Genomic DNA, 15,551 nt, shown 5'->3' with positions numbered 1-15,551 from the left:
GAATTCAGCAAGCTAGAAGAGAGGGTGATTTAGAGGCTTGGCAGTTCCCTGTTAGAATACATCCCCCAGATCAACAGGGAAATATTACAGCTACATTTGAGCCTTTTCCTTTTAAATTACTCAAAGAATTTAAACAAGCTATTAATCAATATGGACCAGGTTCTCCTTTTGTAACGGGACTGTTAAAGAATGTTGCTGTTTCCAGTCGGATGATTCCTTCTGACTGGGACGCTCTTGAGCTTGTCTAACTCCTGCTCAGTTCTTACAATTTAAAACTTGGTGGGCAGATACAGCTTCCATTCAGGCCCCTCGCAACACCTGGGCCCAACCTCAAATTGATATAACTGCAGACCAACTCTTGGGGGTTGGCGGCTGGGCTGGTTTAGATGCACAAGTGGTTATGCAGGATGATGCCACGGAGCAGCTTAGAGGAGTGTGCATCAGAGCTTGGGAAAAAATCACTTCAGGTGGAGAACAGTACCCTTCCTTTGGTGATGTAAAACAGGGACCAAAAGAACCGTACGCAGATTTTATGTAACGCTCGGTTACAGGAGTATCTTAAAAAGGTGATTGCAGATTCGGCTGCTCAGGATATAGTGTTGCAGTTATTAGCTTTTGACAATGCTAATCTCAATTGCCAGGCTGCTCTGCGACCTATTAGAGGGAAAGCACATTTAGTTGATTACATCAAGGCTGTGACGGTATCAGAGGTAATCTGCATAAAGCTACTTTGTTGGCACAGGCAATGGCAGGACTGAGAGTGGATAAAGGAAATACTCCATTTCCTGGAGCTTGTTTTAACTGTGGGAAGCATGGGCACACTAAAAAAGAATGCAGAAAAAATCAGCAAGTCAGGCCGGCAGATAGGGGATAAAAGAAAACTGCTGAGCCTAAAATATGTCCAAAATGTAAAAAAAGGAAAACATTGGGCTAATGAATGTCACTCTAAGTTTGATAAAGATGGGAACCCGATTTCGGGAAATGCCATGAGGGGCCCATCCCGGGCCCCATTCGAAACCAGGGGCATTTCCGGCTTAGGCCACTCCTTCACCCCTGTACAATGTCTGTCCCCTGCCACAGCCAGTAGTGCCACAGTAGATTTATGCTGCACAAAAGCTGTGAGCCTTCTGCCTGGGGAACCCCTGCAAAAAGTTCCAACAGGGGTCTGTGGACCCTTGCCAGCGGGGACAATAGGATTACTTCTAGGGAGGTCTAGTTTAAATTTAAAGGGGGTACAAGTACAAACAGGAGTCATAGATTCAGATTACAATGGGGAAATTCAAATTGTTGTATCTACTTCTGTTCCCTGGAAAGCAGAGCCAGGACAGCGCACAGCACAGCTCCTCAATGTGCCATATGTGGGGATGGGAAAAAGTGAAATTAAACAAACAGGAGGATTTGGAAGCAGAAATAAACAAGGCAAAGCAGCTTACTGGGTGAATCAAATTACTGATAAACATCCTACCTGTGAAATAACTATTCAGGGAAAGAAATTTAAAGGTTTGGTACATACAGGAGCGGACATTTCAGTCATTTCTCTATAGCACTGGCCATCCACGTGGCCAATTCAACCTGCTCAATTTAACATAGTTGGAGTTGGTAAAGCCCCTGAAGTATATCAAAGTAGTTATATTTTGCATTGTGAAGGGCCTGATGGACAACCTGGGACTATTCAACCAAAACTTCCGTACCTATAAATTTATGGGGAAGATACTTATTACAACAATGCGGAGCACAAGTTCTAATTCCAGAACAATTATATAGCCCTCAAAGTCAACATATGATGCATGAAATGGGGTATGTCCCTAGTATGGGACTAGGAAAAAATTTACAAGGTTTGAAGGAATCGCTTCAAGTGGAAATACAAAGTTCCCACCAAGGTTTAGGAAATCATTTTTGATGGCGGCCATTGTTAAGCCTCCAGAACCTATACCTTTAAAATGGTTAACAGATAAGTCAATTTGGATAGAACAATGGCCGATAAGTAAAGAGAAACTGAAGGCTTTAAAGGAATTAGTTACTGAACAATTAGAAAACGGACACATAGCTCCAACATTTTCCCCTTGGAATTCTCCAGTTTTCGTAATTAAGAAAAGAATCAGGTAAACGGAGAATGTTAACTGACTTAAGAGCCATTAATTCAGTTATACAACCCATGGGTACATTACAGCCAGGATTGCCTTCTCCTGCTATGATTCCAAAAAATTGGCCTTTAATAGTCATAGATTTAAAAGACTGTTTCTTTACTATCCCCTTAGCTGAGCAAGACTGTGAACGGTTTGCATTTACAATTCCTGCAGTAAACAACCTGCAGCCTGCTAAGCATTTTCACTGGAAAGTATTGCCACAAGGCATGTTAAACAGTCCCACAATTTGCCAGACTTATGTAGGGCAAGCAATTGAACCTACTCGTTAAAAATTTTCACAGTGTTACATTATTCATTATATGGACAGTATACTTTGTGCTGCCCCCACTCGAGAAATATTACTCCAATGTTATGATCACTTACAAAATTCGATTTCTCGTGCTGGTTTAATTATAGCTCCTGACAAAATTCAGACTACTACTCCTTACTCCTACTCGGGGACCTTAGTAAATGACACTACCATTGTGCCACAGAAAGCAACCATACATAGGAATCAATTGAAAACATTAAATGACTTTCAAAAATTACTAGGGGACATTAATTGGATACGACCTGCTCTAGGCATTCCTACCTATGCCATGAGTTATCTATTTTCTATCCTTAGAGGAGATCCTGGTCTCACAAGCCCTCGGTAATTAACAAGAGAAGCTGAGGCAGAGCTGCAGCTAATCGAAAAGCAAGTCCATAAAGCTCAAATAAATAGATTAGATCCAGAGAAGACTCTAGATTTGCTAATTTTTCCAACTCAGCATTAACCTACTGGTGTTATTGTTCAAGAGCGAGATCTTCTAGAGTGGCTTTTTCTTCCACATACTAATTCACGGACTCTAACTCCTTATTCGGATCAAATTGCTACTATGATAGGAAATAGGAGAACTCGGATTGTTAAATTACATGGATATGATCCTGGAAAAACTATTGTCCCTCTCACAAAGGCACAAATACAGCAAGCTTTTATAAATAGTCTTACTTGGCAAACCCATTTAGCTGACTTTGTGGGTATTCTCGATAACCATTTTCCTAAACAAAACTGTTTCAATTTTTGAAATTAACTAATTGGATTCTCCCTAAAATAACTGAATTTAAACCAACTGAAGGTGCTGAAAATGTTTTTACAGATGGGTCTAGTAATGGTAAATCTTCTTATTCTGGCTCGAAAAGTAAAGTTTTTCAGATGCCCTATACTTCAGCTCAAAAAGTGGAGCTTGTCGCTGTAATTGAGGTATTGACTGCTTTTCATATGCCTATTAACGTGATTTCTGATTCTTCATACGTGATTCAGTCCACACAATTAACTGAAAATGCTCAGTTACGATTTCCTACAGATGAACAACTGATGACTTTATTTACCCAACTGCAAACAGCAGTCAGGAGTAGAATGCACCCTTTTTACATCACTCACATTAGGGCTCATACGGCTCTTCAAGGCGTCACCTTTTGCAGTGTTTTGCGGTGATGGGCATTCCAGCTTCTATTAAAACAGATAATGCCCTAGGCTACACTAGCCAAGCTGTAGCTACATTTTTCTCTATATGGAATATCAAACACATTACTAGTATCCCATATAATTCTCAAGGACAAGCCATAGTGGAAAGAATGAATCTCTCCCTGAAACAGCAGTTGCAAAAGCAAAAAAAGGGGGGAAAACAAGGACTGCGGGACGCCCCATATGCAACTGAATCTAGCATTGTTAAATTTTTTGAGCCTGCCTAAAGGCCAGATCCTATCAGCAGCTGAACAGCATCTACAGAAACCAGCTGCAAAGACAGAAGCAGAACAACTAGTTTGGTGGAGAGATCCAATAACAAAAAGTTGGGAAATAGGTAAAATAATAACGGGGTAGAGGTTATGCTTGTGTTTCTCCAGGACTGACTCAACAGCCCATTTGGACACCATCAAGACACCTAAAACCTTATCATGAGCCAAATGCTGAGGAAGAGATTCTGGGAGGAAACTGAGGACCCCCCCAGTTGCAGCTATGTCGAGACTGACGCTGAGGAAGACCCCAACTGTCACGAGCAACACCTGTCAAACACAGCCACCCACCTGGAGACAGATCAAGAAGCTGTCACAGATGGCAGAAGAAAACCTGAGGAAAGTGGGACAACCAGTCACAATGAGTAATTTAATGGTAGCTATGATAGCGATGATCACCATTGCCATGAGTATTCCTTCAATAAGGGCTGACACAGAGAACAATTATACTTATTGGGCATATTTATCAATCTTGGCTGGCAATAATGCCTGGATGTAATCATTCTATGACACAGTTATACAAGCTTTCTGGTCTCATAATAAATCTGCTCCTATAATTGAGGCATACTGCCCTCAAAAACATATTTGTAAACAGGATTGGACCCAGTTAGAAAAAATGAACGTACTTGTTTAGGAAGATTGCTTTGCAGAACAGGCAGAGGTGCTGCACAATGATTCCTAAGGAATCATTATTGATTGGTCCCCTAAGGGATGTTTAGCTTGAACTGCACCTCTCAGTCTGCGTGCCACGGCCACACTGTGATCAGCTGGTCTGAACAAAATGGTCAGATGGTAGAAATGGTAAGAAGTACAGCAAGAATTCCTATTATCTGGACCCATGGCAGTATAGTGGCACCTCAACCTCAAATGATATGGCCTGCTCTAGGAGCTAAATGTAAGGATTTGTGGAAACTGTTAATAGCTCTTAATAAAATCAAAATTTGGGAAAGAATAAAAAAGCATCTACAAGGCCACTCTACAAACTTGTCTTTGGATATTGCAAAATTGAAAGAACAAATATTTAAAGTATCCCAGGCACACCTGACCTTAATGCCAGGAACTGGAGTGCTTGAAGGAGCTGCAGACAGATTAGCAGCTAGTAACTCATTCAAATTGATAGAAACACTTGGAGGCTCTGTGATTTCAATGATGATTGTGCTTTTAATCTGTGTTGTTTGTCTTTGTATAGTCTGCAGATGCAGATCCTGACTCTAAAAAAATGGAAAAATTAGCCAGGTGTGGTGGCACACACCTGTGATCCCGACTACTCAGGAGGCTGAGGCGGGAGGATCTATTGAGCCCAGGAAGTCAAGGCTAAAGTAAGCTTAGATCATACCACCGCACTCCAGCCTGGACAACACAGTGAGACTCTGTCTCTCTCTCTCTCTCTACACATAGAAACACACACACACGTATAAAAGAACAGCTCCCATGTGTGGAGCAGCACACCCCATTGAATCCTTTCCACACCCCTTCCACATCAACATTACAATTACTGCCATTTTCCAGATGTCCATGCTTGAGGGCAGAGTTTATGTGCCCAGAACCCATGGCCTCCAGGAAGGTGACCTGGGCCTCCGTGCCACCTACCTGACTCCTAAGCTTAAAATACAGTAGCCCTCTGCCTGGCGTGGTGGCTCATGCCTATAATCCCAGCACTTTGGGGGGGCCAAGGTGGGCAGATCACCTGAGCTCAGGAGTTTGAGACCAGCCTGGCCAACATGGTGAAACCCTGTCTCTACTAAAAATACAAAAATTAGCCAGGCCTGATGGCATGCGCCTATAATCCCAGCTACCCGGGAGGCTGAGGCAGGAGAATCACATGAACCCGGGGGGGCAGAGGTTGCAGTGAGCTGAGATCGCGCCACTGCACTCCAGCCTGGGCAACAGAGCGAGACTTTGTCTAAAAAAAAAAAAAAAGAGTAGCCCTCCATGCGTGTTATGCACATAGAGCATCGAATTTAATCTTCACCAAACCAAACAAAGGAGATACCACTAATGGAGCTATTTTCTGGAGGAGGAAACTGAAGCTCAGAGATGTCCATTGCCACAGCCACACGGAGGGCAAATACTCCACAAGGGGATTCACATCACAAGTGCCAGGGTCTGTTTATTAAAACCCCTTCCCAGCAGAGGGCAATACAGTGTCTTGTCCCAGCAGAAAAGGTCCTTCAGGCCACCCCTCTAAACACAGGAGCCAAGGGTGTTGACAGAGGGACACCCTTTGCACCTCCAGGACTCCTATGGCTTAACAGTGGTCCTGATGGAAGAGGCGGAGCCAGGACTTGAATCCATGAGTGGCTGCCTCTAGAGGCGCAAAGGCCAGCATTGGAGGACCCTGCGGCCCACTGTGCCCCCAACCGTCACTTCTTCTGCACGTGGCCACAGTCGTACTTGCCACGCACAACGGTGAGCTTGACACCTGGCAGGTCCTGGGTGCGGCCGCCCTCCACAAGGACAATCTGGTGTTCCTGCAGGGTGTGGCCCTCCCCGGGGATGAAGCAGACGGCCTCCTGGCCAGTGCTGAGCCGCACTCGACAGCACTTGCGATTGGCCGAGTTGGGCTTCTTTGGCTTGCGGGTGAACGTGCACAGGACCACACCCTTCAGCTGCGGCCGGCCTTCCGTGGGGCCCAGCTTCTGAGGCGGCCGCTTGGGGGGCCCCAGGCGGTGCATCTGGTTCAGGGTAGCCATGGAGCAGGTGGCCCAGAGCCGGGGAACCAGAGCTGGGCCTGGAGAGGGCCGAAAGAGGTTATTATCCCACAGAACAGATCCTAGTGTAGTAGCTACTCAATTTTGGTGTTTTAGGCATTGTTTAAAGCACTTTACAAGGATGCATTTGTTCACGTCTAGTGTTATTTACAGACAAAAGTAACTCTTTATTCTTCAAGGAAGCATTACCTTTTTTTTTTTTTTTTGAGACAAAGTCTCACTCTGTCGCCCAGGCTGGAGTGCAGTAGCTCAATCTCGGCTCACTGCAACCTCTGCCTCCTGGGTTCAAGCAATTCTCCTGTCTCAGCCTCCTGAGCAGCTGGGACTACAGGCACCCACCACCACGCTCAGCTAATCTTTGTATTTTTAAGTAGAGATGGGGTTTCACCATGTTGGTCAGGCTGGTCTCGAACTCCTGACCTCAGCCTCTCAAAGTGCTGGGATTACAGGCGTGAGCCACCACGCCTGGCCAGGAAGCATTATTTTTAACGCTGTTTAAAATAATAATAGGCTCAGTGGCTCACGCCTGTAATCCTAGCACTTTTGGAGGCTGTGTAGGGTCACTTGAGCTCAGGAGTTAAGGCCAGACTGGGCGACACAGGGAGACCTCCCTCTCTACAAAGAATCAAAAAGTTAGCTGGTTGTGGTTCTGCAGGCCTGTGGTCCCAGCTACTTGGGAGGCTAAGGCGGGAGGATCACTTGAGCCCAGGAGGTCGAGACTGCAGTGAGCTGTGATCACACCGCTGCACTCCAGCCTGGGCGACAGAGAGAGATCTTAAATAAATAAATAATAAAACTGACCCAAACGCCGCTTGACACGCAGTAGCCCTCCATGCAGCTGCTTCCCACCTCTTGCTCTAGCAGCCCTAGCTCTGCCAAAACCCCACCGCGTTTTTCCACCCCCGTTTCCCTCGGTGCTCCGACGGAGGCACACAAGTCCAAGAGCGAGTAACCCTCCTCCTCTAGCCTCGTCCCTGAAGCCCAAGTCCCCCACTTACCACAAGTTAGGGACGTGTTGAGGCCACGGAGAAGGCCAGACCAGGACATCCTGCCGCCTGGGCCGTCCCTGTGGTAGGGGATAAAAGACTCAGAAAGGAGGAAAAAGTGGCCGATCCGCAAATGCCCCCCGATCCGCTCTCAGGACTTTCTGGCTTAAATCAAAGGAAATACCTCTACAGGTCTAACCACAGGCCCTCATGCTGCTAACAGAAAGTCCCTCCGTAAATTTAGCCTCGCTCTGAGTGGGTTCCCGAGGGCCCAACCACTCTCGCCCGCACACATAAAGAAGTGGGAAACTGAAGAGATGGCCTGGTAGATTTGGAGGACCCCAGGATTCCACCGACCTCACAGGCCCTAACGGGGAGGTCGCGGACACGCTGAATCCTGCCTCTAGCCTCTTCCGGGCGCTATCCGTGCAGGGATTGGCTGGTTCTGCCTTCGCGTCACTGAAGAGGCGGGACACAGACAACGATTGGGCGACGACCGACTCTACTGCGGTCAACTTCCTCAGGATCTGATTGGCTCGTCACAATCAGGTTCGCTGCTTTGCAATTGGTCTAAACGTGGAGTGGGCGGGACGAAGTGCCGCCTTGTTCCCGGTCCAAGATGGCTGCGTCCTTGGCGCGGCGCTTGTGGCCTTTGCTGACTCGTCGGGGGCTCCGGCGCCGGGGAGGCTGCATCTCCAACGATAGTCCAAGGAGAAGTTTCGCTACAGAGAAACGAAACCGGAACCTCCTGTACGAGCATGCGCGCGAGGGCTACAGTGCACTCCCTCAGCTGGACATAGAGCGGTTCTCCGCATGCCCAGAAGAGGCCGCACACGCCCTGGAGCTCCGCAAGGGGGAGCTGCGCTCGGCGGACCTGCCCGCGATCGTGAGTGCGCCTGCGCCGGCCTGCGGAAGCAGGCGTTTGCTTTACGGAAGAATTGGGTTTGCAAGATGCCCTCCGGCAGGGGGCGAACCTATAGTAGGAATTTTAGTTCTTTCCCAAGTTAGCCAACGTCTAGTGCATGGCACCCACTTAAGTGCCAGTTGTTCAGTGAGTGCTGAGGCCCTACGATGTGCCAAGAATGCCTACTGTGTCCTAGACACCCATTATGCGCTTGTTTCATACTGCTCGCTGGGTACCTACTGTCCTCTAGGAACTTGCCATGTGACATTGCCCTCCGTGCTGCAACCTCATGCCAGCCTTTCCCTAAGACCACAAAGGAAAATGGGGAGCCAAGTGTGAATCGGACGGGGTCAGAGCTGGGGTGTGGTGGAGCTCTTGCCTTTGGAGAGAGAGGTAGGGAGAGTTCTGCACCTCCGCCACACATAGCAGGCAGTTAAATAGAGTTAATGAATGAATGAATGAATCCATTAATTAATGGTTCTATTAAACTGATACTTAAGGTGCAACTGCTATATTCCGGTGTTCTAGATGTTGCAAATATGCGGTGAATAATAATAAAATTGCTAGCACTTATAAAAGGGAATTAGGACCAGGTTCACGATATCTCTGTGTTGAGGTGCTAACGATAGTGGGGTCCCCACGTCTTCCCATTCCTCTCTTGGACTCCGCTCCCAGCCTGTTTGAAGTGCTTTATTCACTTTAACTTCGTTTAATTTTCACAACAACTCTATGAAGTAGGTGTCATTATTTCTCCCATGTTATCAGAGGGGAAACTAAGGCTTCCAGAAGCTAATTCACTTGCGCTAGGTCATGCAACTGGGAAGTGGCAGAGTGGGAATTTTAACCTGTGCTTTCTGGCCTAGAATCCACTTTTTTTTTTTTTTTTTTTTTTTTTTTGAGATAGGGTGTTGTTCTGTCGCCCAGGATGGAGTACAGTGGTACAATTATAGCTCACTGGAACCTTGAATTCCTGGGCTCAAATAATCCTCCCACTCAGCCTCTCGTGTAGCTGGGACTACAGGCAGACACCACCAGGCCCGGCTAAACTTTTGTATTTTTTGTTGAGACAGGGACATACTATGTTGCCCAGGCTGGTCCTGAACTCCTGCGCCCAAGTGATCCTCCCACCCTGGCCTCCCAAAATGCTGAGATTACAGGCATGAGCCACCACACCCAGACTCCACAATCTTAAGTAGCCTGCTGTGCCCTCTCATAATCTGAGTTCACAGTCTAGTAAAAGACATTTTTTTTTTTGAGATGGAGTTTTGCTCGTCTCCCAGGCTGGAGTGCACTGCGTCTTCTGCCTCCCAGGTTGAAGTGAGTCTCCCATCTCAGCCTCCCGAGTAGCTGGGATTACAGGCACGTGCCACCACACCTGCCTAATTTTTGTATTTTTAGTAGAGATGAGGTTTCACCATGTTGGCCAGGCTGGTCTGGAACTCTTGACCTCAAGTGATCCACCCGCCTTGGCCTCCCAAAGTGCTAGGAGTACAGATGTGAGCCACCACACCCCACTAAAAGACATTTAACATATACAACTATACGTATATACTAATTACAATCTCTGGTAAATTTGACTACCTAGAGTAATCGAATTCATAGAGACAGATATACTCATTATAATCTGTCGTAAATGCTGTGAAGGCAAAGTGGAGGACAGCCTGGGAGGACTTCTCAGAGGAGGTGGCATTAAACAAAGATCTGTGGATTGAGAAATCACCAGGGAAGAGGGAAGAAGAGTATCCCAAGTAGGGGACCAGAATATACAAAAGCCTGGAGGTAGGATGGAAAATTCCATTTGATGGCCATGTAGATAATTTAGAGCGTCACATCCTTTAGCAGGCTTTTTCAAACTTTGTGGCCAAGAGTAAGAAATACATTTCACATCCTGACCCGGTACACACACCCAAAATTGAAACCAGTTTCATTAACAATTATTGCTCTTACCATGTGTGATGCATTCTTGTTGTTTAATTATATTCTCTTTCGTTTGTAAAGTGCTAGTTGTTGGTTTTTTTGGGGGGCCGGGGTATTTTTTTTGTTGTCTGTTCGTTTGTTTGTTTTTTAAGACTGAGTCTTCCTCTGTCGCCCAGGCCTGAGTGCAGTTGTGCAATCTCCGGTCACTGCAACCTCCGCCTCCTTGGTTCAAGCGATTCTCGTGCCTCAGCCTCCCAAGTAGCTAGGGTTATAGTCATGCACCACCACACCCGACTAATTTTTGTATTTTTAGCAGAGACGGGTTTTGCCATGTTGGCCAGGCTGGTCTCGAACTCCTAACTTCAAATGATCCACTCGCCACGGCCTCCCAAAGTGCTGGGATTATAGGCGTGAGCCACTGCGCCTGGCTATTCTCTTCATTTTCAAAGTGGTAGTTTAGATGTGCATTTGAGCAGCTATTTGTTTGTTTGTTTGTTTGTTTGAGATGGAGTCTTGCTCTGTCGCCCAGGCTAGAGTGCAGTGGTGCAGTCTTGGCTTACTGCAATCTCTGCCTCCCAGGTTCAAGTGATTCTCCTGCCTTGGCCTCCCGAGTAGCTGGGATTACAGGCGCCCGCCTCCACCCCCAACTAATTTTTGTATTTTTAGTAGAGACGGGGTTTCACCATCTTGGCCAGGCTGGTCTTGAACTCCTGACTTTGTGATCCACCTGCCTCAGCCTCCCAAAGTGCTGGGATTACAGGTGTGAGCCACCACACCCGGCCTCAAGTAGCTATTATTAAAAACAAAACAGAAAAGGACAAGTATTGGCAAGAATTGTGTTGTGGAAACGTCGGAATCGTTGTGCATTGCTGTTGGGAATGTGTACAAAGTGGTACAGCTGCCATGGAAAACTGTATGGCAGTTCCTCAAAAAAATAATAATTTTTTTTTTTTTTTTGAGACAAGGTCTCACTCTGTCACCCACGCTGGAGTGCAGTGGCATGATCTTGGCTCACGGCAGCCTCTCAGGCTCCGTGAGACTTCCCAGGCTCAAGCACAAGCAGTCCTCCCACCTCAGCCTCCCAAGTAGCTGGAATTACAAGCGTGCGCCACCATGCCCAGCTAATTTTTGTAGAGACAGGGTTTTTCCATGTTGCCCAGGCTGGTCTCAAACTCCTGGGCTCAAATGATCCACCTGCCTCAGCCTCCCATATTATGTATATTTTAACAATTTTTTTTGTTTTTGAGACAAGGTGTCAATCTGTCACCCAGCTAATTTTTTAAAAGTTTTTTTGTAGAGACCGGGTGCTGTGGCTAACACCTGCAATCCCAGCACTTTGGGAGGCCAAGGCAGGCAGATTGCTTGAGGCCGGGAATTCCAGACCAGCCTGGCCAACATGGTGAAACCCTGCCTCTATTAAAAAATACAAAACTTAGCCAGGTGCAGTGGCGCGTACCTGTGGTCCCAGCTACTCAGGAGGCTAAGGCAGGAGAATCATGTGAACCTGGGAGGCAGAGGTTGTAGTGAGCCAAGATCGTGCCACTACACTCCAGCCTGGGTGACAGAGTGAGACTCTGTCTCAGAAACAAACAAACAAACAAAAATTCTTAGAGGCAGGTCTCCCTATGTTGCCCAGGCTGGTCTGGAACTCCTGGGCTCACTCAAGCAGTCCTCCCACCTAGGCCTCCCAAAGTGCCGCACCCAGCCATGATTTTTTAAAGTGCTAGTTTACAGATTTTGTTTGTTTGTTTGAGACAGAGTTTCACTCTTGTTGCCCAGGCTGGAGTGTGCAGTGGCACGATCTCAGTTCAGTGCAACCTCCGCTACCTGGTTTCAAGCGATTCTTGTGCCTCAGCCTCCTGAGTAGCTGGGATTACAGGTGCCTGCCATCACGCCCGGGTGATTTTTGTATTTTTAGTAGAGATGGGGTTTCACCATGTTGACCAGGCTGGTCTTGAACTCCTGATCTCAAGTGATCCACCCACCTTGGCCTCCCAAAATGCTGGGATTATAGTTATGAGCCACTATGCTCGGCCAGTGTGTCTGAATTCTGGACATCTGTGTGGCCAGCTGAACCTCAGGGCATTCCAGTACTGAAGGGGAGGAGGGGAGGATGGCCACTGAGGGCTAGGTAGGGATCTCTGCCTCACTCCCCTGCAGGTCCAGGTGGCCAGTGGGCTCCAGAGAGAAGGGTAGGGGCGATGGCTGCTTCACCTCCTTTTCTCTTATATCCACCCCAGATCTCGACATGGCAGGAGCTGAGGCAGCTGCGGGAGCAGATCCGGAGCCTGGAGGAAGAGAAGGCAGCTGTGACTGAGGGAGTGCGGGCCCTGCTGGTGAGCATGGGGCCCTGAGTAGGTGGGGAGTGGCCGCGAGGGTGTCTCTAGACACAGGTAACAGGAAACTGAATTTAAAGAGCTTGAACAGGCTGGCACGGTGGCTCACGCCTGTAATCCCAGCTACTCGGGAGGCCTAGGTTGGTGGATCAACTGAGGTCAGGAATTTGAGACCAGCCTGGGCAACATGGTGAAACCCCATCTCTACTAAAAATACAAAAGTTAGGCGGCATGGCGGCGGGCACCTGTAATCCCAGGTACTTGGGAGGCTGAGGCAGGAGAATCGCTTGAACCTAGGAGGCGGAAGTTGCAGTGAGCTGAGATGGCGCCACTGCACTCCAGCCTGGGCGACAGAGCGAGACTCCATAAATAAATAAATAAGCAAGCGTGAACAACGTGGACATGCATTACCTCATGTAGCGAGCTGTGCAGGACCCTGGCATCCCTAGGGCTGATTAATTAGCGGTTCTTCCAGCATCCCCAGCCCAGGTCCTTTCCTTCTCTCTGCACTGGCAACTTCACTGCACTGATCTTTCCTCAGTTTCCCCACCAGGGTTTCCAGATGGCTGCTGTAGTCCAGCATCTCCTCACATGACTCTGCCACGGGAAGGAGACAGAGACTTCTCTGGCTTGAGTTCCTTTTTCAGGAGCAAGTACACCTTTCCTGAAGCATCCAGCAGAGTCCCCTCGTGTCCCCTGGGCCCAGACCCCCACCCCACTCCAGTTGTCAGCCGAAGGAATGGAGTTCCAGCAGCCGGCATAGGCTGATCAGAGGCCATCCTCCACCTGGGCCCACTTCCCCTGAACTACAGGCTACCAGGGAAGGGTGAACTGAGTTAGAGTTCTGTGGGGAAGGAGGAAGAAGGGATCTTTATTTTGTTTTTATTTTTTTGGGACCGAGTCTCACTCTGTCACCCAGGCTGGAGTGCAGTGGCATGATCTCGGCTCACTGCACCCTAGGCCTCCTGGGTTCAAGTGATTCTTCTGCCTCAGCCTCCCCGGTAGCTGGGATTACAGACATGTGCCACCACGCCCAGCTAATTTTGTATTTTTAGTAGAGACGGGGTTTCACCATGTTAGCCAAGCTGGTCTCAAACTCATGACCTCAGGTGATCCACCCGCCTTGGCCTCCCAAAGTGCTGGGCTTACAGGTGTGAGCCACTGCACCTGGCCTGGAAGGAGGTATCTTGGGTTAGACAAGGGTTAGACAACCAACAGTGTCTGCCACAGACGGCATAAAAACAACAGCAGACCTTTATGTAGAAATCGCTACACACCATACCAGGTGCTTTCCATACTCTTAATCCTCGCAGCCATTTGTCACACAGGAACAATACAAACCCAATTTTACAGCTGGGAAAAAGTGAGACCCTAAGAGGTTAAAACGGGCCTAAATGGCCGGGTGTAGGGGTACGCACCTGTAGTCCCAGCTACTCTGGGGCTGAGGCAGGAAGATCGCTTGAGTCCGAGAGTTTGAGGCTGCAGTTAGCTATGATCGCACCATCACACTGCAGCCTGGGCGACAGAGCGAGACCCTGTCTCCGAGAAAAAACAACCAGAAAAAGTACGTAAGTCTCACAGCCAGGAAGTGGGAGAGGCAAGGTTCGCACCCAGGCAGTTGGTTTTTACCACTCTGGAGGCCTCTGCCACCAAGAATCACATCTCCCAGCACCTACTGAGTGGCCAGCCTCGAGCTGTCTACATCATGGACAACCAATGAAAGCAACACAATGGATCATTTAATGTTCTTTGAGTGCTAACTCATCTTCTTAGGGAAGCTGCACGATAGCCCTGCCCAGGGAGGTCCTGTTACCATCCCACTTCACAGATGGGGATACTGCGGCTCAGAGGGGGCAGAGATTTGCCCAAGGGCTCACAGCACGTAGGTGCCCAACATTCAGACCCAGGCTGTTCGATTCCCTCAGCTGCTTAGGATCATGGAAGGTTCAGAATGTCAAGGGGCCTTGGTTGCAGGCCCTCAAATGCACACTGATAGACTTTACCTCTCTGAGCCTCCATTTTCGAATCTACAGACAGGGTATATTAGTCCATTTTCTTCTTTTTTTTTTGAGACAGAGTCTCACTGTGTCACCCAGACCGGAGTACAGTGGCACGATCTCGGCTCACTGCAACCTCCACCTCCCAGGTTCAAGGGATTCTCGTGCCTCAGCCTCCCAAGTCACTGGGATTACAGGCATGTGCCACCGCACCCAGCTAATTTTTTTTTTGAGATGGAGTCTTGCTCTTCCGCCTAGGCCGGACTGCAGTGGCGCTGTCTCGGCTCACTGCAAGCTCCGCCTTGCGGGTTGACGCCATTCCCCTGCCTCAGCCTCCTGAGTAGCTGGGACTACAGGCGCCCGCCACCGCGCCCAGCTAATTTTTTTTTTGTATTTTTAGTAGAGACCATGTTAGCCAGGATGGTCTCGATCTCCTGACCTCGTGATCCGCCCGCCTCGGCCTCCCAAAGTGCTGGGATTACAGGCGTAAGCCACTGTGCCCGGCCTAATTTTTGTATTTTTAGTACAAGGTTTTAGAGACAAGGTTTCTCCATGTTGGCCAGGCCGGTCTCCAACTCCTGGCCTCAGGTGATCTGCCCACCTCAGCTTCCCAAAGTGCTGGGATTACAGGCGTGAGCCACCACGCCTGACCCCATTTTCACACTGCTATAAAGAATACCTGAGACTGGGCTGGGCGCGGTGGCTCACACCTGTAATCCCAGCATCCCAACACTTTGGGAGACCAAGGCGGATCACCAAGTCAGGAGATCGAGACCATCCTGGCTAACACGGTGAAAC

General features: G+C 48.3%; 2 protein-coding genes across 6 annotated transcripts in view; one reads left to right on the top strand and one right to left on the bottom strand.

The window, feature by feature from the left end:
• Positions 1–5,994: 5,994 nt before the first annotated feature.
• Positions 5,995–8,475, bottom strand: MRPS12 (mitochondrial ribosomal protein S12). Of its 2 annotated transcripts, none has more exons than XM_054462630.2 (3): positions 7,957–8,475; positions 7,612–7,679; positions 5,995–6,633 (listed from the first exon to the last, which is right to left on the bottom strand). In XM_054462630.2, exons 2-3 carry the CDS (start codon positions 7,658–7,660, stop codon positions 6,266–6,268), a joined length of 417 nt encoding a protein of 138 aa, XP_054318605.1. In that variant the 5' UTR covers positions 7,661–7,679; positions 7,957–8,475; the 3' UTR covers positions 5,995–6,265. The 2 variants fall into 2 exon arrangements, with proteins under 2 accessions (XP_054318605.1, XP_054318604.1); XM_054462629.2 differs by having other exon boundaries at positions 7,784–7,981.
• The window catches only part of SARS2 (seryl-tRNA synthetase 2, mitochondrial), a 17,856-nt gene continuing 10,502 nt past the window's right edge, over positions 8,198–15,551 (top strand). For 3 of the 4 annotated variants that reach the window (XM_063657681.1, XM_054462617.1, XM_054462615.1), the window contains exons 1-2: positions 8,219–8,485; positions 12,661–12,756. In XM_063657681.1, the coding sequence (XP_063513751.1) occupies positions 8,219–8,485; positions 12,661–12,756 (363 nt within the window). Of the gene's footprint in view, positions 8,486–12,660; positions 12,757–15,551 lie in introns of all 4 variants that reach the window. The other variant, XM_054462616.2, reaches the window with a different exon arrangement.

Source organism: Pongo pygmaeus, chromosome 20 (assembly GCF_028885625.2).
Source record: "Pongo pygmaeus isolate AG05252 chromosome 20, NHGRI_mPonPyg2-v2.0_pri, whole genome shotgun sequence".
In the NCBI taxonomy this organism is placed as follows: Eukaryota; Metazoa; Chordata; class Mammalia; order Primates; family Hominidae; genus Pongo; species Pongo pygmaeus.
The sequence above is the reverse complement of the archived record's forward strand: the minus strand, read 5'-3'. Positions and strand labels throughout refer to the sequence as shown.

What these genes read in the sequence shown, in the direction of transcription:
- MRPS12 (XM_054462630.2), bottom strand. Translation starts at nt 7,660, where the DNA reads ATGTCCTGGTCTGGCCTTCTCCGTGGCCTCAACACGTCCCTAACTTGT. An exon ending in CAACACGTCCCTAACTTGTG is followed by an intron (nt 6,634 to 7,611) that starts GTAAGTGGGGGA and finishes GGCCCTCTCCAG; the next exon opens with GCCCAGCTCTGGTTCCCCGG.